This window comes from Homalodisca vitripennis, chromosome 7 (assembly GCF_021130785.1).
Source record: "Homalodisca vitripennis isolate AUS2020 chromosome 7, UT_GWSS_2.1, whole genome shotgun sequence".
Taxonomy (NCBI): domain Eukaryota; kingdom Metazoa; phylum Arthropoda; class Insecta; order Hemiptera; family Cicadellidae; genus Homalodisca; species Homalodisca vitripennis.
Genome location: NC_060213.1, coordinates 129,315,402 through 129,340,888, shown reverse-complemented (window position 1 = coordinate 129,340,888; position 25,487 = coordinate 129,315,402). Strand labels below are relative to the sequence as shown.

General features: G+C 32.9%; 1 protein-coding gene across 7 annotated transcripts in view; it reads left to right on the top strand.

Annotated features, from left to right (window-relative positions):
* LOC124366316 (protein polybromo-1) overlaps positions 1-25,487 on the top strand; it is a 102,012-nt gene that overhangs the window by 39,662 nt on the left and 36,863 nt on the right. For 6 of the 7 annotated variants that reach the window (XM_046822768.1, XM_046822767.1, XM_046822770.1 and 3 more), the window contains 11 exons: positions 1,589-1,701; positions 2,338-2,502; positions 5,922-6,083; positions 7,062-7,229; positions 12,588-12,736; positions 14,118-14,280; positions 14,939-15,106; positions 17,238-17,443; positions 19,996-20,175; positions 21,804-21,966; positions 22,851-23,093. In XM_046822768.1, the coding sequence (XP_046678724.1) occupies positions 1,589-1,701; positions 2,338-2,502; positions 5,922-6,083; positions 7,062-7,229; positions 12,588-12,736; positions 14,118-14,280; positions 14,939-15,106; positions 17,238-17,443; positions 19,996-20,175; positions 21,804-21,966; positions 22,851-23,093 (1,880 nt within the window). The remainder of the gene's footprint in view (positions 1-1,588; positions 1,702-2,337; positions 2,503-5,921; positions 6,084-7,061; positions 7,230-12,587; positions 12,737-14,117; positions 14,281-14,938; positions 15,107-17,237; positions 17,444-19,995; positions 20,176-21,803; positions 21,967-22,850; positions 23,094-25,487) is intronic. The other variant, XM_046822765.1, reaches the window with a different exon arrangement.

Genomic DNA, 25,487 nt, shown 5'->3' with positions numbered 1-25,487 from the left:
GCGGAACTACTGATGCTTTAAACGCGGATAACGTCTACAAACGCAAAAGCTTTACTTTTGAAATGGCGAAGAATTAGTTGTTAAAACTTCTGTAAGAGAGCAGGTCGATGTTCCTTTCGACTGTCGGGACTAGACAAAATGCTTTGTCACCGTTGGTGGACGTTGTAACGGTATCTACTTGGGTTGAAAGCAATCGCCGCCATTTTTTGTATGGCCTGTGACGCGGCATACGCCTACAGACGCGTTCGTTTCATTCAGCTGTTTAACTACGTGTGTATTGGTCGTATGTTGGTTATATTGTTAAACAAAGTGTTTTGAATCAGCCCGTTGTTTTTCTAATAGTGTTTTAGTTTGTTTTTACGTGAACTGATTTTCCAACTTTTATCATTTTACTACGAACAACGTAGTTTGAGTGCATTTTTAGTATATTATGTGTAATATTTTGTTTGAATTATTTGTTTTGTATTTTATACCAGTTTCACCATACAAGTCCAGTTTATTTATTCTAAATAAATAAGGTTTATAAGTACAATATTTGTTTCATTTCCCTTGTAGGCTATCGTATAAATAAGTTTGTGTTGAATTTCATATTATTACATTTCAAAATCTTATACTGAACTTATTTATTTTTACGTACTAATTATACAGAAACTTCAGTTACAATTTACTCATTATAAATAACCTGTATAAATGTAATGTAGTCTGTCAAATAGTGTTCCTATGTACATTATCCTGCAATGCAGTTTATTCAAAATTTCAAATGTTTTCGTGCATATAAAATTCTCAAAAATATGTAATATTACAGGTTTATTATTTTTTCTTATAAAGGTAATACCAAGGAATATGAAACAAAAATTAGCATTGGGAAATTAAAAAAAAATATTTTTTTTATATCTTAGCGTTTGACAGTTTAAATTTAAATTAGCGCTTTAAGGGTTAAATGTTTCACAACTTAATGATTTTTTACGACCAATAACTTATGTAAATTGCTTATTGTTGTTGCTTTATACATGCTTATTTCACAAGCTAAATGTGAGTGGATCAATCAGAAATATATTAATTTAAGTGTTTAAATAACTAAATTTTGCCATTTGTCGCAGTGTGTATGCACTAGTAGACATTTTATTTGTAATGTGATTTACATGTATGTCTCAAGTTAAATTCTTCTAGAAAGATGTCAGTATTGAAATTTGATCTAGATTGTTTTGTTGAAAAATAAATATAATTAGATTTTCCTGGATTGGATAAAAGATTCCTTTTATGAGAGAAAATCCTTAATCCTATTTTCGTGCATAATTTTAATATTTTCATGCCTCTGATTAGAAAAAAAAGTTTGATTCAGCATAGACACATGGCACCATCCAACCCCTCCATCACCCCTGGCAAACTTCCTTTGTAACATAAGAACAATGTAGGTCCCAGGATAGATCCCGGGGGGACACCATGTCGTAGTGTCTGCAGCTGTGATCTATGTGCCTACACGTTCTTACTTTTGTTTGTTCTATTTCTACATATTGTTTTCTGTTTATAAAGTAGGAATTAAACAATGCCTGCTAAATTAAACCCTGTGTTGTCATTGAATGTGCAGGCCAAGAATTGAGTGAACCGTTCTGGAGTCTTCCGTCCAAGCGCTACTATCCCGACTACTATAAAGAAATCAAGAATCCACTTTCTTTAATGCAGATTGGCAAAAAACTGAAGGTTGACTTTTATTATTATCCTTATGCTTAGTGAAAATTGCAACAGAATCAAAAATTCTCTGTAACAATATCTATTTTATATTGCTAATGATAATTTTAACAAATGAATTACTTGTAGTATAGTAAATTGTGTAGGTAATATACAATATATGTCAGTTTAAATCATAATAAATGTCACTCATGACATTTTTTTCTCAGCAAGTAAGATTTGCTATAAAAACATGTAATTCCGAATTACTTTAGTTGAGCTGGAATTTGATCCAGGAGTTTAAAGTTGAACTTTTGCACTTAGAGAGAGTGAAATAATTGTGTATTTTCATACGGGATATATTTAGACACAACTAGGCAAAATAAGATGTAAACAAATTTTAGTTATTTGACACAATTGCTGATAGAAGGGGTACATTGTTATCTTTCGTTGCTGATTTTTGATTTTGTCAACTCTTATTACCAATCGATTTTATTTTAACCAGAAATGTCTGTGTTGTTTGTTGACAGTCAGAACTAATAGAAACAAATTATTATACTTTATAATTAGTAAAAAAATACCAATTATTCGTTAGATTTTGCTCTATTTTTATTTTACATAAAATAAATTACTTTATGAGACGTCAATACAGAGTCGTATTGTTGGCAGAGAGGAGATTACGGAACAGTGAGTGAAGTGGCGGGCGACATGAACATCATGTTTGAAAATGCCAAGAAGTACAACCGGGCAGACTCAAGGCTGTACAAGGATGCCGTAAAACTCCAGAAACTAATGCAGTCCAAAGTACAGGAGCTCCTTGAGTTGGACCATCAGGTACCGTCATTATAATCTATTTTGTATGTATTTTACTTATTGGGTTACACGATTGTACAAGTTTAAATCCAGAAGTTTCTGTCAGAAAAGTCTACAGTACGGAGCAATTCTTTACCGTTATGCAAGCTTTACAAAATAATAAAATTCATTACAATTTTTGCCTAAATTTTATGGTTGTGTTTTATATCATTTAGTTGAGAATGACTTTTTCTACAAGTGTGTAGTAAAATGCAAGTGGTTGTGAAAAATAATATTTAGTTTTTTTCTTTAGCGATTGAGATTTAAAAACATGTCTTATAACCCATTAGTGATAAGGTAGTACTTTCTAGAACTAGTACAATAACAAAAGTTGTATTATGCAACCATGTAAAATTAAAAATAAAATGTATCCAATATATTTATAAAATACTACTAATTTCATTACATTAGTAATAGAACTAAAATTAATAATTAATTATTGTTATTAATGTTAATAGTAATAAATTATTGTGATAATGGACAAATTATGCACATTTCACTTTGTCTCAACCAACTTACTAAGCTATAGGGCCTAACCTAACCCAAAGTACTTTGTCACTGCTTAGATAACTCATTAGATTATTTTTTTAACAGTTTGTTATAGTCAACTAATTGAGATTATAAATACACAGATTTTAAAGTTTATAAGTTCATAGCACATAGACACATTTCATATACAAAAGGCAAAACATTGAAATTGGCAAAATTGACAACAGAGAATCCATTTTCTTCTTTTTTACTCTGATGTGTTAATTGTTGGAAGTGATAGTCCTAAACAATTCTTTAAATATAAATGTAATTTATAATAGTTATCTAAGCTCAGTAAAGAAAAGCATCTGACACGTTTACAGTGTTGCCAAGTTGGACTGTTTTGCCATAATACAATGCAACTTGTAGTCTGTATTTGTCTGACACTTTGTTTTGTGCAGTTGTTTACAACATGAAATTTCAAAATCAATATAGTTTTGACTTAAAAATATCGCTCTTAACCAATCTAGTTGCTAGTAAATATTTTGACTGTTTGTTTTTCTATAGTTGTGCCCCAACAATTGAGTTAAAAAAATGTATATTGAGTTTATTAAAGGAGGTAGGTTATTTAGAAAGGAAAAGTTTGATTGTTTTTGTAACTGAATAGTTTAAAATTTTTACTCAGATTTGAAAGAAAAATACTAATAATACATAATATATAAAAAACTCAATATTTCATACTGAGGCATGGTACAAAGTTACATTTATTGCCAGTTGAATGAAGATAGTAAATATAGAGATTGTTAATGGCGTGAAAGGCTCGGAAGGAGTTTGAGACACAAGCACGTCACACGCATGGCACATCATGTTATGTCTTGCTGGTGTCATTGTCCAATTAATTGTTTTCACGAATATCAAGATATTTTTTATTTATATTATGGTTTTACAGTCAAATTGATAATCATATCGAGTTGTTGATGGTAAATTCACAAAATCTACGTTTTTAGTTAAATTTCTGACAATTTTGATAGAGCAGCCGAGTGTAATATTATAGTCTTATAACGTTTATTGGAGCGATCAGTTCTGAGCGGTGGATTCCGGTCAATGAATAGTGAACAATTTTTTCTGAGTAGTCAATATGGTACAATCAATTTTGAGAACCTTATGTGTTCTAGTGAATGATGTAAAATAACAAATTATGAGTAATATATTTATAGTAAACAATAACGGACAATCTATTCTGAATGAGTGATGCTGAGCAATCGGATCTTAATATTACGTTGTACATGTTATATCTGAATAGTCAATATGATCCAATAAGCTCTGAGTGACAATTTAACCCTCTCCCGCTCGCATTGTTTCTCAACCTCACGGTACTTCTAACCTCAATTAATTCGCTCTGCCGGTCGCACTCGGTCAAAATACACGGCGCCTCAACTTACACAAGTTCTGTAATTGTAATTAACTATAATTATATGTATTAATTATTTTGCTATATATTGGTTCAATGAAGTTGATTGTACGAGACCAGGGAGGGGGCTCACGGACAGCTGGGCGCTGGTGGCGCGGGGTTGTTTGTTGCGCAGTTACTTGGTGAAGGTCATTTGTCTGGCTCGCCGTCACTGCCACTGCCACTGTTATCACTTTGAACTACATCCTCAATGCCACCAACCACTTCACAAGGCTCTGATAAATCACTACACTCACTTGAATCGTCGCAATCACTACTAATAACGTGATTGATTTCACTGTCATGAAGTGTACGACTACAACCAGCCATTGTTTCCGCACAACTAATATAAATAGCAAAATAATGGAATAAATCTATTGTAATAGTAAAGTAAATGGTCTCCTGATAGCAAACAACCCGTAGTAGTACAAAATATTGCTACTCGAGAGCAGCACTTATCGGCTCTAGTGGGTAAAGCAGTGCATGCCGATCTGTGCCGTTTAAGCTGCAGTGGCTATGTGGTGGCCGTGCCGATTCATGCCTTGCGAGCGGGAGAGGGTTAAAGTGATCGACATGTAATGATGAGTAAATTTTGAGCAATCACTACAGAGTGATCAGTAACCAGAAATCAAATCTGAGCTGTAGATATTCTTTATTTGCCATAAAACAGTCTACTAACTTTATATATAAACTAGCTGTTTCCCGCGGCTTCGCACGCTTTTCGTAAGTTTTTGCCCGCGTATGAGCATTTCTGGTTGAAGTAAATTATATTTCCAACCCCGATGTAGATTTTACCTTGATGTCACGATCAAGAAAATATGTCAAAAATGTATTGCACATGCATAATGTATTTTATTACAAAGTGGTCTACCACTCAACCTTTAAGTTCAACCAAAAATTTAGTTTAGACAATTATACATCATAACTTAGCGCCTTCAAATAGTGTTTCACTGTTTAATATACGTATCTATCTCGTAATTGCAGGTTATAATGTGCAGGCGCTTTGAAAACTTTTCTTCATTTTATTCGTTTATATTCACGACATAAGCGAATAATTCAGATAATAACTATCCTATCTTCTAAGTTAGACTAAATTACGGATACATGTGAAATTTGATTGAAATTGGTTCAGTCGTTTTGGAGTTTATTGGCAACATACATCGTGACTCAAGATTTTTATATATATAAGATATAATCCTGGTACTTTAAAAGATTGAAAAAACAAACTTGGTATACAAACTTGTAAATACAAAATCTACGTAAGGTTGAGTTTTTGCCTTACAAATATTTATTTTTCATTATGTACATTACATGCACGTGAAGTAATCCATGTATTTTTAAATGTACACAATGGAGTCATACTTTGTTTAATAGACTTCACTATACTTCATGGATTTCTTATACTTTTTTATCCGTAACTGGTTCATGATAGTATTACAATTGGTTCACTATTGAAGACTGATAAAGCGGTTATATTTGTTAGTACTCGGACAGTGAAGACGACAGCGGAGATGAGCCTGCGCCACCGAAGACTGTGGTGACCAGCAAGGGCAGCACGCGGTGCCTCACGCGCGGCAAATATCTGGACAACATTCCTCTCAAGAGGCGGCTCTACTCTCTCTGCAAATGCCTCATAGATTACGTTGTAAGTCTGTTCCTTGGTGTTCCGCTAGCTGTTAACTTTAGAAACTAAGTGTAGAAAAAAGTAGCTATTTCTAAAATTCCTTACGAATATTTGGATTAAGATCAAAATTAAATGTTGACAACAACGTAAGATAGGGAATAATATTAAAACCTTTTTTAACAATAGGGAATTAAATTATGAATCAATAAGAATTATAAAAACCTTGTTACAGATTAAAGAAGTGCTGATTATTATTTTTCTAATACTTGGAATGACATGTCGAGGTTATAGGACTACATAGTATCAGTGTCACATAGAAAATGTATAAACAGACTGTGAGAGTTGTGGGCAGTGAGGGGGATATTCCTTCTGTAAAAATAATGTCTTATAAAACGAAATGTTACTACAAGTTGGTCATAATTGATCATTGATTATTCCTATTATTGCTATCTTATTGTAAATTATGATTAGCATATCCCATAGCAAACATTTTTTTTAGAGTTGATTTTGAAAATTTTATCTTACCTAATAATAAATAAGTTGTAATTAATAAAAATAGCATATACTCTGTAAAACTCCAAAATAGCCTATATTAAAGCAATTGGTTTATTAATCTAAGATTGTTTCCACAAAAATTACAGTCCACTTCTTCATAGAAAATTAATAAATGCATTTCTAAGAAGTTTACCAGTTTAAAGTTTACAGCTCTAAAGTGTAAAATAGTTAAGGACAGTTAAAAAAATCTAAACATTTTGTCAAATTACAAAAATTATGCTAAAACATCAATATAAAAAAATGAAGGTATTAAAAAAAGTAATAAGACTACGGGAAGAATATATTCCGTGGAAAGATCTTCTATGATCTGTGAGTCTGCAGTTAGATAATTTATCTTTAAAGCTCGAATTCATAATTAGTATTATGGAAACAACATGGTAGAAACCCGCCAAACGTGGGGAACATGTGCGGTTGACGCCACGACGACTAATGCCATATGTACAGTGCGAGGACGGGCGACAGCCGATGTTGATGTTCATGGAGAAGCCTAGCAAGAAGCTGTACCCTGACTACTACAAGGTGATAGACCAGCCGATAGACATGCTCACCATAGAGGCCAACATCAAGGCGGAGAAGTATCAGAGCGAAGAGGAAGTACTGAATGATTTCAAGGTCAGTTGGGTCACCTAGTCTTGTTCCTTGACTAAGTGTTATGATGAGCTCAGAAGTTTGGAAGTGAGGGCCAATGGTGATGGGAGGTAAGGGTAGGTACTAGTCAATAATCACTAGTCAGTCTGAAAATGTTCCACTCTCTCTAGTTCATTGTTTGTTTTAATTAATAAAATTCTAAATGTGTTAGATTTGCTTCTGATACAGATAAGAGTTAGAATAGAATAGAATAGAATAGAATAATTTATTGGCCACAAGATATTTCACACACAAATACATAGGCAGGTCAGTATAATTTATAATTGTACTTCACTAGTTAAAGAAGTCATTGTCAGTCCATTGACTCAATAAAAACTCACTTATTGAATAAAATGCATTATTTAACAAGAAATTATATAATTTTGATTTAAAAGAACAGTCTTTTAATTTTTTCATTTCCATAGGCAATTTATTCATGAATTTAGATGCAATGTGCAGAGGGTTTTTTTCACTTTTGCTAAGTCTATGTGGAGGTAAATTTATTAAATGGCTATTTCTTGTATTGTACGAGTGGATTTCATTTCTGAGCATAATTCTGTCTTCATTTTTTCTAAGATACAACAAGCATTGCATTATATACAGACAAGGTAGAGTGAGAATCCTGAGCTGTACAAAAATATCCCTACAGTGATCAAGCCTACCAGCTCCAGCAATGATACGGATAGCCTTTTTCTGTAGTATAAATACCTCTTCGGCATGGGAGGCTCCACCCCATACAACAAGACCATAGGTAATATGTGATTGGAAAATACCAAAATAGGCAGTGCGGATCCCGTTCTGGTCCAATTCACCACATAAGCGTTTTAAGGCATAAATGCTTCTGCTAAGTTTAATTTTGAGACCAATTATGTGTTGATGCCAACATAATGTTGGATCAAGGGTTAAGCCCAAAAAAGTTGGATTTTCTGTGTGTTGTTCTGGTTTTTCTTTAAGGCCAAAAAAGGTTGTCACTGTTTTATTTGTATTTAATACCAATTCATTAGCAGTCAACCAATTTTGAATGAGATTTTGATTTGATTTAGCATGTGCCAATGCTAGACTGCTACTAGGTTGTTTATTTATGATTGTAGTGTCATCAGCATAGAGGACGACATCCGCAGGTACACATTCACTTAAATCATTGATCATAATAATGAAAAGTATGGGGCCAAGCACTGACCCTTGCGGGACACCACAATTTACATCTAGGCTGCTTGATTCCTTATTGTTGCTTACTACATATTGTTTGCGATTTTTCAGGTAACTTTGGAAAATTTTTAAGGCAGAGCCTTCAATTTTATAGTGCTGAAGTTTATTTACTAAAAGCTCGTGAGACACACAGTCAAAGGCCTTGCTGAGGTCACAAAAGGTGACCGCAGCAAGTTCCTTTTCTTCAAAGCAGCCTAGAATTTGTTCCACCAATTTTATTAAGGCATTGGCTGTAGAAAGTCCTTTTCTAAAACCAAATTGTGAACTACAGATTAACTTGTTAAACTCCATGTAATGCATAAGCTGTTTGCTGATTATAATTTCTATTACCTTAGATAAGACAGGAACAATTGCAATAGGTCTATAGTTGTTAAGTTGATCTTTTTTACCCTTTTTAAAAACAGGAATCACCTTAGTAACCTTTAAAATGTTAGGAAATTCACCTTGAGACAGACACTTATTAATTAGAGCAGTAAGAGGAGTGATGTAACAGCAGATGGTATCTTTTACCAGTCTGTTTGAGAAACCAAAATGATCTTTGCTTGACTTATTGGACAACTGTTTAACTACATTTAATACATCATTTTCAGAGACATCATTAAAACTAAAACAAGTTACAGTCTCAGGAACATCTCTACGAACTAAAAAATCTAAAGCACAATGAGTTGTATTTTGACTAGTCAGGGTCTGTTTGATTTCTTTTGAAACATTTACAAAATAATTATTAAATTCATCTGGAGTAAAAACATTATTATCAAACCTAAGAGTTCCACTTGAACCCTTCTTAGACTTATTTACAATATTCCACAATGATTTAGTTTGGTTTTCTGAACACTTTATTTTTAACATATTTGCCTCCTTTTTGGCTTCTCTTATTTTGTTCCTATAACATGCTTTAAGCCTATTATAACTGGTTCTAAAGAGATTGCAATTTTGCTGTTCACTCCCATTTTTAGCTAGTGAGTAGAGAAAGTCTAGCCTATTCTTTTTTTCTCCAAGCTCAGGAGTGTACCAATGTGTACCTCCTGTAGGCCTATTGGGTTTCTTAGTGTTTCCAGGGTTTATTCTAATATGTTTAGTAAAACTTATGTCATAATAATATTTAAAACTATTTACAAAGTTGTTAAAATTCTCATTAATACTTTCGTCAATAAAAACATCAGACCAGCTTTCCTTACTTAACAGATACTTAAACAGATTGATGGTTTTATCATTAATATTTGGCACATTTTTATAGACTAGACAAGGGTTGCTATTAAAATTTGAAACTAACTCTACATTTTTTAACACAAAAAGTTGACCTAAGTGATCACTAACATGGAAGTTTCTTAAGCTAACATTTAACTGATCCCCAAAGGAAGTGAAAACATTGTCCAAACAAGTGTTATGTCGAGTGGGGTCAGTTATTGTGATTTTAAGTCCATACATGGAGCAAAGGTTAACAAAGTTTCCGGCATTCTTGTCCTGGCCTTGAGGCGAAAAGTGAAGGTTGAAGTCTCCGCACACAATTGCGTTTCCACTTTTTTGATTAATATGGCTTAACACTTTTTCCATTATATCCATAAAATTGTCATAGTGTCCATTTGGACTTCTGTACACATTAATTAAAACTAAGTTTAGATCTACAAGTTCAATGCAGGCTAGTTCGCAATCCAGTTCAGTGGATAGGCTATTTATTTTTTCAATTACCTTATATTGAGTGGGTGAGAACCTAGAATAAATGGCTACTCCACCGTGTATCCCTGAGGAGCGGCAGTAACCATAGGCTAATGAAAGGTTACCAATGTTAGAATATTCATTGAGTTCCTCAGAGGAAAGCCAATGTTCCGATAAACATAGTATATCTAGGTTCAAGTTAATGGCCACTTTTTCAATCAGCGAATGTTTGTTAGAAAGACACTGCACATTTTGATGATAGAAATTAAATAATGAGAGACACTCTGTACTTACCGAGTTCATCATGGTTTTTCCAGGGGCGTGGCACTTACTAAGTTTAAATTTTGCCCATGGTTGGAAGTAGGCAAAGTTACTGTGTCGGCAGATGGTTTTCTGTTTATGAATTTTGATACATACAGGTTGTATGGCCAAAACTCAGGAGAATAAATTTCGTTGAAATATTGGGATGGGATACCTACTTTAAACGAAGAGTACAAGTCTGGTCGCTTTGAGTTGAGCTTATCAACAACATATTTTCCATCTTTCTTATTTGTTAAGTACTGTTCAATGTCCTCACTTTTTGTTTCTGGACTAAAACGAGAAGTAAAAAGGAAAATTGTCTTCTCAATTGTGTTGAGGTTATGTTGGGCAGTGGAATTGCCTGTTATGAACCTCGTTCTTTTTTTGCTTGAGCTTCCATTATTTGTAAGGTTATTTTGGAGTCTTCTTTTCCTATTAGTTGCAATTTCTCTTCGAGTTTTCACTACTTGAAACGGAGGTTCCATTTCCAAGGCTGAGCGAGAACGAGAACGGGAACGGGAACGAGAACTCCGATCCGCTGATCGAGATCCAGATCTATTATTTGAAAAGCTGACGCAATTCATTGTTTGTCCCAGTTCACTTTGAATCGTAGTGGAGTTAAATTACCCCTGCACCCTAACTTCTGAGCTTATCTGAGTTTGTCCTTAGGATTGTATTGGTGATGTATAGATTCTGACTCAGCTTAATACCTTGAGGTATTTTTAATAGTTTCCGTAATTTTTGCAAAATAATAATTTTTGTCATAAAGATTTTTACAAAATTGAGAAAAAGTAGGTTACAGTTTTTGTACCAAGTCAGTACAGGTTTTAAAAAATAATCATAATAAAACATTGAAATTAAAGAAATTAATGAAAAGTGAACAAACTCCTTGAAAATTAAATATGTTGAATACAACAATGGAAACATTGTTATATACGGAAACATTATGGAATGATTAATTCCAAATTAGAAACTTATTAATATTAATCTACATAAAATTGTATGAAACTGTATGGTCAACAATGAAGTTATATTCATTAATAAAACAAAATGTTCAATACAAATTGATTTTGAAAACATTAAGTGACACAGAGCTTAAATGATTGCTGACATGGCATTTCTTGTATGTTTTGCTGGTAGCGGAATTCAACCTCATAGCACTACATCTTTACCACATATAAAATCTAGTTGTGTCTGTCTGTGTGTTCGTGTGTGTATATGTATTAGTCAATCATGTAAAATACTGGATTAATTGGATTGAAATTTTAAATGGGCATTCTTAGTGTCTCTGGTTAACATATAGGCCTATTTCCTGTTTCAAACATCCCTCCGGGCTATGCCTCACTGATTAGAAAACTCCCCTTTTTGACTTAATAAGCATATAGTAAATGCGTTTTTGTAATCAACTGTTCTCTGTAAACACTCATATGTTTAATTAATTTAAGTACCATTTTAAATTTCTTTACGTTTATAGTACAGAAAGTATAGAGCAAGCTTAATAAAAGTAACAACACTTCTTATTTTTATCCTTTCTGTAATCACTGATCACCACAGAGGTAATCAAGATAAAATAAGAAGTTTTAGTACACATAAACTTTTAATTATAATTTTTGAAACAAATATTAAGTATGCAATGTTTGCTGATTAGTGTAATGCAGGTATCAAAGACAAAGTTACTACCTAATTTTTGCTATAGATTTAAATGCTGTTACAAAACACATATTCTTGATTGGGCATCAACACAATATCAACTTTTGTTTCAAAATGACGTAGAGCCCCGTTATTCATTACATCACAAATGTGTTAACTGCAAATCTAAGAACTTCCGACATAGGATTTCTCCACGAGTCTAAAATGTTTAATTGTTACTGAAATAATTTATCGTGAAATATTGGAGAGAAATTTGAGTTATTCACGGTACTTATATGAACTGTTTCACTCTCCAACTTGATGGCCCCAAAACAGAATAAATTGATTCCAAACGATTGAAGATAATTGTTTTACTAAAAATATTATCCATCCCAAGCTTAATAATGATAAAACAAAAAACTGATGGTCTGTGTTACGTTGTTTGTCATTATAAAGCTAGCAACCCGTTACAAACAATAAAGCTGAAAGGTAGGGAATGGAGCGTGTAGGGTAAAGGTGAGTGGTACAACTGATGTGACACTGTTTCAGCTCATGTTCAGCAACTGCAAGCAGTACAACGAGGAGGGCAGTATGATCTACGAAGACGCCATCAAGCTGCAGAAGGTCTTAATGGACAGAGTCAAGGAGCTGGGACCACTCACTAATGACATAATAATGAAGAAAACTACTCCCCGCACGTAAGTAATAGTACAGTGCAGTCTCATATAACATCCTGCCTTACACAATGCTCTCTAGCTGAAGAAACAAATCAAAGTCAAAACAAATACTGACAAGTATCATGTTTGCCAACTGCTCTTTTGACGTAATAATCATTTTAGTTTTTTTTTTTCTCTCAGGACAAAAAGCTTAGAAATTGCATTTAGTTTTAAAAGGAGTGCTGCTTCTGGAATGACAGGTTATTCTGGATCTTGATGTAGGAGCCGCGTCCTGTCGAGATCCATGGGGAAGAATTTAGGGCATTAATCTCAGTCATGTCCCCCTCGGAGGGAGGGGAAACCAGCTCTGAACCAGCCTCTCCAGTCAAAGTAGGCAAGGGGTGGTATGCCCTTACATCTACGCTAACAAGAACGTTTGATTCCTAGGGAGTCCCTCCAACTCCAACAATCGTCTCCTGTAGTAGGCTAGAGCTGTTGAACCACCCTTGTACCTTAGAATCTAGACATTTGCGGTTAGTAATGTGCTGCTCCTGGACATCCATAAGGTTGCCCAGATGGAAGTGATACAACGGTTTTTGCTGTACCCAGTGTACGTTCAACTGGAAGGTATAAACTAGCTAGAGGTGAACCCTCCTTGCGTCACAATGTCATTTAAGCTTAGCTGACTTTAGAAATGGGGAAATATCATTATACACTGAATCAACCAAACTGATGTATTTTATATGAAAATATAATGGATAATCAAAAAATAGGAATAATGCTACACAGTGAATACACAAAAATTTGGACAAAACAATGTAATAAACAATATAGTTTTATTTTTTAAATACAGTGTAACAATGAAACTGGTAAAGTTCTTTTAAAAACATTCAGTTAAACTTATCTCATGTACTGATAATTGGAAAATATAAGACCAAACAGGGAATTGTTCCTCTTAATCAAGAGGATTCACTACTTCAACCAAGGATAGAATGAACAAATCATATCAAAGCACAAGGCAGCATAGACATTGTTACACGCATGAGCCAGAAATAACAACAAACATGTTGTGTAAACTCCATGCACATAGGTGTCACAACACTTTGCTACAATATGTTCATTTTAACCCAGTTTGTGTGTTTTATGTGTTATATATATATATATATATATATATATATATATATATATATATATATATATGTGTGTTAAATTATGTATAATTTATGTGTTAACAAATTTGTATGTTAGTTATCCATCTGATAAAGAGATTAGATCGCAGATCTCGAAACATGGTGTTATTGATTTTATTTCATCGTGAATAATAGCAAATGTCTAAAACATTATCATTTCATAATATTTTTACAGCAGATATATCATTATCTAACTGCATTTGACCTTAAAAATATTGTGTTTTTATTTTCAGACTGACACCAAAGCCTCGCAAAGTGATAACATCTTCAATAACTACCTGCTCCAACAGCCATTACGCAAAGATGAGGACATTCTTCAACACAATCAAGGACTACAGGGACCCGAAGACCAACAGACAGCTCAGTCTCATCTTCAACAGGCTTCCCTCCAAGATCGTACGTATATCATTTGCAATACATTCCGCATTCCTTTATTTTACCCTCCGAACTCGGGACTAAATGTTAGCACTAAACAGAAAAATTTTAGACCCACTATAAATGTTGGGAGTTATAAATGTTTTAATTTTCCATATAACAAATGTATTTTACGATTTTTTAAACTATGTAACTACAGGCTATTCACTCCAGATGGTGTGTCTAGAGTGATATTATCGGATAGTCTTCCTCCTCAAAACAAGTCAATTTCCACTTAAACATCTAATGTACCAGTTATTCGTAATAAACTCAGCTTCAATTTATAATATCTCTTAACTGGAAATGATTTTTCACAGCAAGGTTGAAAAATCTCAACATTTTACAGGTTAGCTATATTCTGATAGTTTTAAGAATGTCAAGCTAAGAAAAATCCAATTTGAGAAAACCGTATATTTTCATATTTTCGTTTCAATGCCTTCTCATTTCGACCTCCACCAAAATTGGTGTGGCTGACAACCATTTCTTTCTTAGAGATACTCCTCTATCGATTTCAAGGAAGCCCAGGTTGTGGGCTTATACAATTTATACAAGTTGACTCCTAGGCTCCCGGACTACTAACAAAGAAGCCGTCACATTACGTTTATCTGTGTGTAGCAATTAAACCATTTTTTGTGTGCAGGAATACCCAGACTATTACGAGGTCATCAAGAAACCAATCAACATGGAGCAGATTGCACAAAAGCTGAAGATCGGATTGTATGATAATTTAGATGAGCTTTACACAGACTTCGTGCTCATGTTCGACAACGCCTGTAAATACAATGAGCCTGACTCTCAGATATACAAGGTAAACACACATCATCAGTACTCTAAATTTAACTATATATTAACCCTTTCCGAGCCAATGACGTTACTAGACTTCATGCCTAAACTAGCGCTAAAAACCAACGACGCAAAATCAATTAAAAAAAAAAATATTATTAAAAGCATTTCTGGGTAACAAACTTAGTAAAAACTGTTAAACAAGGTTTATTTAAACAAGGGACAACCATTCGTGTCTATTTTGAAGGTCACGGCTCTTGTTCGATCGACAAAATAGTGGGTGGCCGGATGTTCATAGTCTCCCGCAGAGCCAGCGACGTCTACTGACGCGCGCTTAGTCTGCCTGTAGCCTCCGTGTGGTTAGATGTTTATTCGCCCTTCCATTTTCGATCCGCATATTTATCTTTTCAATTTTGATGTTAAATCAATATTTTTAATCAATGTAGAGTGTAGTTTATGCATTATTATCGTGATGTAGGGCTTTATTGTCAAGTTTTTTTTTTTAGTTTCATTGCTTTTATTTAATTTATATATATATATATATATATATATATATATATATATATAAATTTGTACTATATTCTTTATATTTTCTCTAAATAAAAATTACTATATGCTTGTTTTTTGTAAAATATTACAATAATTGTGTTCAACTATTGTTAATTTTATATATGAACACATAGAATGTCAAAATTAAATTTTTTCAGTGAAATTATGATTTTACCATTTTTTGGCTGTAAATGAATAAAGAGTGAAAAAAATGTGTCGTTTTTTTTACCTCTTTTTTTATTTTTTTAAGGTGTATGGCTCTTAGGACTAGTTTTGGTTATTTATTTGTGGCTCGCTAAGGGTTAAAATGTGTTGTATTAAAGTTTAACGAGTTCCACATTTAAAGCGTTTAGGTCTAGGGCTGGCTTTTTTATATTCTGATAAGGTTCAGACCTGTATAAAGAATTTCATATTGATTATGAGTAGCTTAATACGGAAGTTGAATACTTAAAGTAATACATCAGCAAACATTCAGGCCGGTTGTCAGTTGTTGCGTTGTCCTTATATTGTAACTATTGTTATTGCATAATTATAAAGTGTTCACAAAGGAACTGCATCGAACAACCCCACCACTGATTATAGACGTTGGCATTTGATAAATGGCTCTCTTTTTATTTTACAAGGATAGCAATTTTCATTTATGTTACAGTAAAATATTCTCTAGTTCATGTTGATAAAAATAACATTACATTATATATATTATAGTTTGTTGTAATATATTTTTTATTAAATTTGAAAAGTTTATCATCAAAGGCGTTCAAATCACTGTATTATTCTGGAAACTTAACTGTATCAGTTCCAGGTAATTAATGTTACGTTTGTCATGTCTAAGTTTGTTGTGAATTTTTCAGGTTAGGATGTAACAAAAACTTATGTAGGACATATTGGAGCCAATGTATTTTTAAACTTGAATGTATAGTTTTGTTGTGTAGGCTAAGCCTATAAAAATTTTATGGTGTTATTTAAAAAAATATGTTAAAATGTTTTTAATTTGTTGTGAATTCTTTATTGTAATTTAAGATAAAGTACAGTAGTTAAAACCCATATTGTAAGCCAGTAAAAGGAACAACTTATATTATACTTTAAAAATAATATGCTACGTAATTTGATGACTTTGTCAATTCCATAATTTGTAATTGTGCTTAGTGACAATTAAAATTTCTTGTGTCTTGTAAATAAATTGTCAATCAATTAATTTAATTTATTTATCATTGTGTGTAATTATTATGAAAAGAATAAATCTTTTATTACATGAATTTAATAATATTGTATATTTCTATTTAAGTGTGGCTATAACAAATGTATAAAGGTCATTCAAGCAACAAATATTATATAAAGAATTTGCACATTATTAAACATATGGTTTTGACTATAGTTTAAAATATTAACAAAGAGTAGTGGGAGATGTGAAGTGCTGCCATCTGGTTCTTGCATACACTATAATTATTAATTCAATATATATGTTACGTATAGAGTTTGCACCAATTATACTACAGGGTGCATGTGCAGAACCCCTAATGTTCGAGAGGACATCTCTAGAGACAAAGTTGTGCTGATGTGACTGTTACTCAGCGATTGTACTGTTTAACCACTGCGTGTATGTGCAGGATGCTCTGATGCTGCAGAGGGTGTCACTGCAGACAAAGTTACAGCTGAAGGCAAATGAGGATGCAGTGCCTGATGTGACCGCTGCGGTCCAAGAGCTGCTCACATCATTGTTCACTGCCGTTTACAATCATCAGGACGAAGAAGGCCGTTGCTTCTCTGACTCAATGCAAGAACTGCCCGAACATGATGATGTCGACGGGAAAAAGTAGGGACCTCATTACATTTTATTCAGCTGGTTACTAGATTACCCAAAGTAAATTTTTTTTTTTTATTGATCTAGTAATACTAACATTGAATATTTATGGAAAGACTTAGTCAGCTTCTAAATAAGTTTTAAAAGACATAACAATAACAACTGAACAACAAGCTAACTGTAATATTTAACATAGGAGATATGAAATGTTTTATTTCCCTATTGTAGAATGAGTTAGTTGGTAGTTAGTTAGTAGAATGAAAGGAGTTGTGGACACAACGAGAAAATTAATAAACTTAGTTAAGATGAGTGTCACAGAGTCAAGAGGCTCAGTAAGAATTAATGGTCGGGACTGTGTACCTTTTGGGATAAACTCAGGAGTCAGGCAAGGAGATGGTCTTTCTCCAATCTTATTTAATATTGCCATAGAAGAAGCACTTCAGAGTGTAGCAGAGAGGGATTTAGGGGTGGAAGTTGGAGCTAAACTAAAACATCCTAGCTTTTGCAGATGATGTTGTCATATTTGCAGAAAATGTAGATGATTTGAGGTCACTAACTAGACTATTTATGAGTGAGGCAGAGAAAGTGGGGTTGAAGACGAATGATGCAAAAACTAAATATATGCACTTTAGAAGGAATAAAAATCAAAGAGGAGGACCCCTACAAATTGATGGGCATGTTTTCGAACAAGTGGAGAACTTTAAGTACCTTGGGGTCACAATATCAAATAAAAACACAGATGAACCAGAGATACAAAATAGGATCAACTCAGCAAATAGATGTGTATATGCATGCAATAGGATACTTTCAACCAAATCTCTCTCTCACAAAACTAAAACTAGAATATACAAAACAATTATATGTCCAGTGCTTTTGTACGGATCCGAAACGTGGAGGCTAAATAAGAAGGATGAGAAAAAGCTTCTAGTTTTCGAGAATAGAATTTTACGTAAAATTTATGGGCCATCATATGAACAAGGGGTATGGAGAAGAAAACATAATAGAGAAATCAGGGAGCTCTACAATAGTACGGATGTAATAGGAGAAATAAAGTGCAGAAGACTCCGTTGGGCAGGCCATGTTTTGAGAAGAGAAGAGGAATGCAAACTGAGGAGGGTAATGTACGGTAACCCAGAAGGAAGACGACCCCATGGGAGACCGAAAGTGAGATGGTGGAACCAGGTGAAGGCTGATATGGAGAAGGTGGGCGCTTCAGAGGAAGATGCAGAGGACCGTTCAAGATGGAGGAGCTTTGTTGGTGCGGCTAAATATCACCTCCGATATAAATGGCCCTGGGAGTAAGGAGTAAGTAAGTATTGTAGAATGAGTGTCAACCACATGGACTCTCATAGACTCAAGTCGTACGCGAGTTTGTAAACACAAAAGGCACACAAAACATCAGGATATGAGACAATATACTGTTGCAGAACAGATTTACAAAACCAAAATAGATGACGAAACAAAACATAGAATGAAGAATCATTCAATAACTAACTTGAACAAAGAATACAGTATCAAATTATCGAAAGGGTGGCATCTTGTGATAAAGAAGTTGTATTGAACACTGGTTTGGCTGTATTGGTCACTAATTGGTTGAGCTTCAGCCAATCACACTACATCTAAACCCTCTACTGATATAAGTGGATTAGCATCACTGGCTTTGCCAGTTTCAGTTTAATCTCTTTTGACCAAAGATGACATTTCACAATCCCAAAAATGTTAATATTTTAATTTTGTTAGCATTAGGGATGTAAAATATCCAGTTTTTCATGAACCAGGGTTCAGTAATTCCCAGGTATTTTTAATTGTAATTATATCAAAAGTATATTTAATTGTATTTAAAAATCCCATCTCTGAGTAACTTACACTTTATAAAATGTATGGAAACTCATTTTTCAGAGTTGATATAACTATAAAGTTATTAATATTAACAGAAATTATAATTCGGACATCACTTTGGTTAAACAAATTAGGAAAACCTAAAAACTAACCCAACCTGTCAAAAGTATATTTACATCTGTCTATCCGTCTAAGTATCTGTTTTCTACTAGATATCTTTAAAAAATTGAGCTATGGGCTGGTGTACTTGTGCTATGTAACAAATTAAATTCTAGTTTAATCATTTTGGTATTTTGCTATGTACAGTTGCAATATTACTGTAATAAAATGTATAGTACCTTATACAATACTTCAGCATTCACCATTCTATTGGAACAATAAAAAGGTTTTCTCAAGAATAAAATCTGTTGTCTAGATGGTACAAAGTTTGAAAAAACTAATCTGTATATATGTGAATAACTATATTGAGAGAAGAGTCGGTCAATGTCAGATTGGTGATGGCTGATATCACATTGATTCACCCTGCCTACTGGATACAGAACTTGGGTGGATGTAGACAAAATGAAAATAATTAATCATCCCTTTAAATTCCAAAATGTTTATTCTTCAAGTCAGCAGTCAGGTTACATATCTTCTAAATTTTATCAAATCGTTGTTAGAAATTACTATAAAATAATTTTAGGATAAGTATTACATTCTACAATATAACATACCTCATTTATCAGGGTGAGAGCCTTGTCACTGGACCTAATTAAGCGGAGGCTGGATGGGAACCAGTACCGCAGACTGGACCAGTTTCAAGAGGACCTGTTCTCTTGTATGGAGCGGGCTCGGAAACTGTCACGGACTGACTCACAGGTCTTTGAAGACTCCGTGGAGCTGCAGTCTTACTTCATCAGGCAAAGGTGCGTTCTCTTTCATTCTAAGAAGTGCTAAGATCAAGTATTTTCGTACAATATTCTGAAATGAAGACTCAACACAAATTAATTGTTTATAATGAATGTTCCTGTTTGTTTCTTAAGTTCAGTTTTTATAGCTTTAACCTAATTTTTAATTATATTTCCGTATTATGTGACAAATACCTATTTACTTATATAACGTCATAGCTGCCTTGTTAGCTTAAAATTAATACACTTATTTTTCATTAATTTAGTAAATTTTTTCAGTAAATTTTCTATATTTCTCTATTTAAAGTCTTATTGAATTTTGGCTTTAAATGTGGTGCCCAACAATTAAGTCAAGCTTTAATATTTTTTAGAAACACGCAAACTATAACATCTAAGGCTATATTAAATATTTAGTTTCTGAAAATAAATTTTCCTGAATCTTCCAAGCGACATCATGTAGGTTATTGTATGGGTTAAGATTTTTGTACCCCATAAAAATTGTTTGTTAAACAACCACTTATACTGCTGGAAAGCGAAGATTCTGGTGTTCAATGTTAAAATGTTGATATTCACCACTGAAAAAGTGAGCAAAATAATTTAATATATATTTAGAGAAAATTGAAAAAAATTGAGGAAGATCACAGGAGCGCAGTTTAAAAATAATTTTGTTGTATAAACAAAGATTTATCTAATCTTTTGTGTAGTTTGCTATTTTAATTGTTTTTATTCAGGATTAGTCAAATTATAATCTAAACTGTTGAGTGTTTGTTTTTTTTTTACCTGAAAATCTAGTGATTTGCAAATATTTAAGTTGCTCATATTATACTGTATGTTTTATAAGTTTGATTGATTTCAAAACTAATCTAAAATATATATTCCACTGGATTTAGTAGTTCTAAAAATTTTTTTATCTTTCTCTTTAGCTGTGGAACTTTTGAATAGAATTTATGTGGTTTTTCAGACAGTGTGCCGCTGTACTTTTTGTTTATGTTTTGAATTGAATTAGTCATCAAAAAATCAATCAGTATTATTGCATTTGTAATCGGTTTAGTTTTCTCATGTTTGGTTGGACTTTGGACTTATAATTTGCATATTTTGTTATCACTCAAGGGGGTGGAAAAATTCCTCTTCCGGCGGTTAGTCCGATTTTCAAAGGCCATCTGAAGAATGAATTGAGCTATTTGAAATTTTGAATGAAACTTTAGAAAAAACTGTAACGTGATACGAGGTCTGCTGTACTCCTCCTACTTCGTGATATACAAAAATTTCTATGAAATTATCTGGTTTTTATATTGTTGTAATTTTAGTCAAATGTTCAAATGTTTGTGGGAGTGCCGATGGCCGAGCGATCTAAGTCGTTGGACTTTGGGTCTGAGTTAGAGATAGCGCAGGTTCGAATCCTGTCTGTGACCGTTGCACTTTTTATCAGTACCATTGACCTTGTACTGTATCGACTCTCCCCCTTATTCTGTTTGATAAGATCCTCGCACAGGCCAGTGGCCCATGAGGACGGACAGAATAAGGCTTATAAGGGGATCGTCTCTTCAAAAAAAAAAAAAAAACATTGAATTTTACTTCAAATTGATAGATAAAAAATAAAACTACTTAATATGTTTAAGTGGATTTGTGATGTAATTGGTGTCCAGGGACGAACTGTGCCTGAACGGTGACTTGCTGCACTCGCCCGCACTGAACTACACCCTGCTGGATCTATCTACAGCAGTGGACGCTATGAGACAACAGAAGCTGCTCCAGGAACTGCCTGAGGAGGAGGACCAGACCAGAAGCTCGGAGGACAATACCAGTCGGGTTAGTACTTAGTTGGTAGATCAGATCAGTGGCACAAGTGTGGTTGCTCTTTTTTAACTCTTTGGGTACTAACGATCAGTCTCCGGCCATGTGAAGAAATACAGAGAAATATGAATGTCAATATATCCATTTCGAATTTCAATGTTGTATTTTTTACTTTTCAATTAGATTAATTTACTATATACCGGGTGTTCCAAATTTTATGCACACTGAAGGAATCTTAGAAACTATAAGAGATACAGCAAAGATGAAATGGATAAAGTTGTGCGTAGTAACAATGCCAATGAATCAATGTGGTTAAGTTGCTGCATAGTTCACTCGCTGCGCTCAAAAAAACTGTTTTTGGTCAAAATTTTTGAACTGTCACAGCTTTCTATTAGTACCTATAATGGAATGTTTTTTACCTGCATTCTAGATGGAATTTCTTCAAATTTTTAAATATTATAATAACACATTTTTCAATACTAGCAAGCAGGATGTTTAGGATTCGAGTCAATTTAAAAAATGCAACGATCCATTTTTATAAATTAAAGGATTATAAATTAAATATAAGATACAATTGTAATTTTTTTAATTGTATGGCAACTAATATTTCATATACTGAAAACTTGTAAATTTAATAATTTTTATAATACTAATTAATCGTAGAGCATTAAACAAGCTTTACAATGACTTGTTGTTACATGTATAAGTTTTGTTTCAATGGAATTGTTAAAATCAAACAAACATGAACAATCTTCTGTGGTAGAGTGACTAAATCAATTCAGTCCTTAGTTCCAGCATGTTAGGATAATTCATGTTGGAGTTTTGCTTAATTCGTCTGGTTAAGAGTTGAAAGTATTTTTGAATTACGAATGTATCCAACCTTGAATTTGTGTGATCAGGACGGCAGCACCCACGGAGGCCTAGCGGTGGGCGTGGCGGACAATGCTCTTAGCTACAACCAGCAGGTCTACCGCATCGGCGACTTCGTGTATGCTGAGCCCAAAGAGCGGGGGATGGAGCCTATACTACTTAACATCCAGCGGCTCTGGACCAACCAGGAGGGCCAGCAGATGTTGTACGGTAACCAGTACTATCGGCCGCGCGAGACCTATCATGTTACTACCCGCAAGTTTCTCGAGAAGGTGGGTGGACTTTTTACTTCTGATATTGCTTGATATTGATATTGTATTAAGAAACATGTTTGTTGATCTTTTTAATACTAAAAGTTATCTATAAAGGCCTATGTTTTCTACATACTTGAATGCAATAGAAATAGAATAGAAATAGAATAGAAATAGAATAGAAATAGAATAGAAATAGAATAGAAATAGAATAGAAATAGAATAGAAATAGAATAGAAATAGAATAGAAATAGAATAGAAATAGAATAGAAATAGAATAGAAATAGAATAGAAATAGAATAGAAATAGAATAGAAATAGAATAGAAATAGAATAGAAATAGAATAGAAATAGAATAGAAATAGAATAGAAATAGAATAGAAATAGAATAGAAATAGAATAGAAATAGAATAGAAATAGAATAGAAATAGAATAGAAATAGAATAGAAATAGAATAGAAATAGAATAGAAATAGAATAGAAATAGAATAGAAATAGAATAGAAATAGAATAGAAATAGAATAGAAATAGAATAGAAATAGAATAGAAATAGAATAGAAATAGAATAGAAATAGAATAGAAATAGAATAGAAATAGAATAGAAATAGAATAGAAATAGAATAGAAATAGAATAGAAATAGAATAGAAATAGAATAGAAATAGAATAGAAATAGAATAGAAATAGAATAGAAATAGAATAGAAATAGAATAGAAATAGAATAGAAATAGAATAGAAATAGAATAGAAAATAGAATAGAAATAGAATAGAAATAGAATAGAAATAGAATAGAAATAGAATAGAAATAGAATAGAAATAGAATAGAAATAGAATAGAAATAGAATAGAAATAGAATAGAAATAGAATAGAAATAGAATAGAAATAGAATAGAAATAGAATAGAAATAGAATAGAAATAGAATAGAAATAGAATAGAAATAGAATAGAAATAGAATAGAAATAGAATAGAAATAGAATAGAAATAGAATAGAAATAGAATAGAAATAGAATAGAAATAGAATAGAAATAGAATAGAAATAGAATAGAAATAGAATAGAAATAGAATAGAAATAGAATAGAAATAGAATAGAAATAGAATAGAAATAGAATAGAAATAGAATAGAAATAGAATAGAAATAGAATAGAAACAGAATAGAAACAGAATAGAAACAGAATAGAAACAGAATAGAAACAGAATAGAAACAGAATAGAAACAGAATAGAAACAGAATAGAAACAGAATAGAAACAGAATAGAAACAGAATAGAAACAGAATAGAATAGAAACAGAATAGAAACAGAATAGAAACAGAATAGAATCAAATCAAATCAAATCAAATCAAATCAAACAGAATATTGCCAAGACATGGTTAACATGTATAGCATGCGTCAAATGACAGTAACTAAAATAGACATCAAAATCCTCAATCAAACATACAATTTCACCTTCAATAGAATCATCCCACCACCAGCGACGACATACCTATTGCAGAAATACTCGTCGACATTATAAAATGCAAAAAGCGTTTTAGACGAATTTTGAACGCCTTGGGCGTTGGGGCATTTTTTATTCAGCTTGTTGATGAAATGAACTCCTGCTTGTGATGGCAGGCGTTCATAAATCAAATTCAGATATGAAACACTTGTCTTGACGCATTTTGACATACAAACTGTGTTGTTTCGAAAATGTAGAGACTCGGCAGGGTCAACAGCTGCAAACTTTTGAAAGATTCTCTGCATGACTCTCTGAATTTCAAATGTGCGATTATTCGAATCGCTTGCTTTTGAATCTGAAGACCCTCATCAACTGATTGTTTGCACAAGCACCCCACAATGACAGGTAATGGGGGTAAATCAAGATAATACGCCGTCATCAGTACCTGAAATATTTGGCTAGATAGGATATAAACGTGATCAATTTGATTATTCCAGAACCCTCGATCAAGGAATTCCAAGGAATCTCGAACTATAGACAGAATGGAGAACATAGTGGCAGAACACCGAGAATAAACAGAATAGCAAATAAACAGAGATAGAAATAAAACAGAATTGAAATAAACAGAATTGAAACAGAAATAAACAGAATAGAAACAGAATAGAAACAGAATAGAAACAGAATAGAAACAGAATAGAAACAGAATAGAAACAGAATAGAAACAGAATAGAAACAGAATAGAAATAAACAGAATAGAAACAGAATAGAAACAGAATAGAAACAGAATAGAAACAGAATAGAAATAAACAGAATAGAAATAAACAGAATAGAAATAAACAGAATAGAAATAAACAGAATAGAAATAAACAGAATAGAAATAAACAGAATAGAAATAAACAGAATAGAAATAAACAGAATAGAAATAGAATGGGATAGAAATATGATAGGAGTGGAATAGGAATAGAATAGAAATAGAAACAGGAAAGT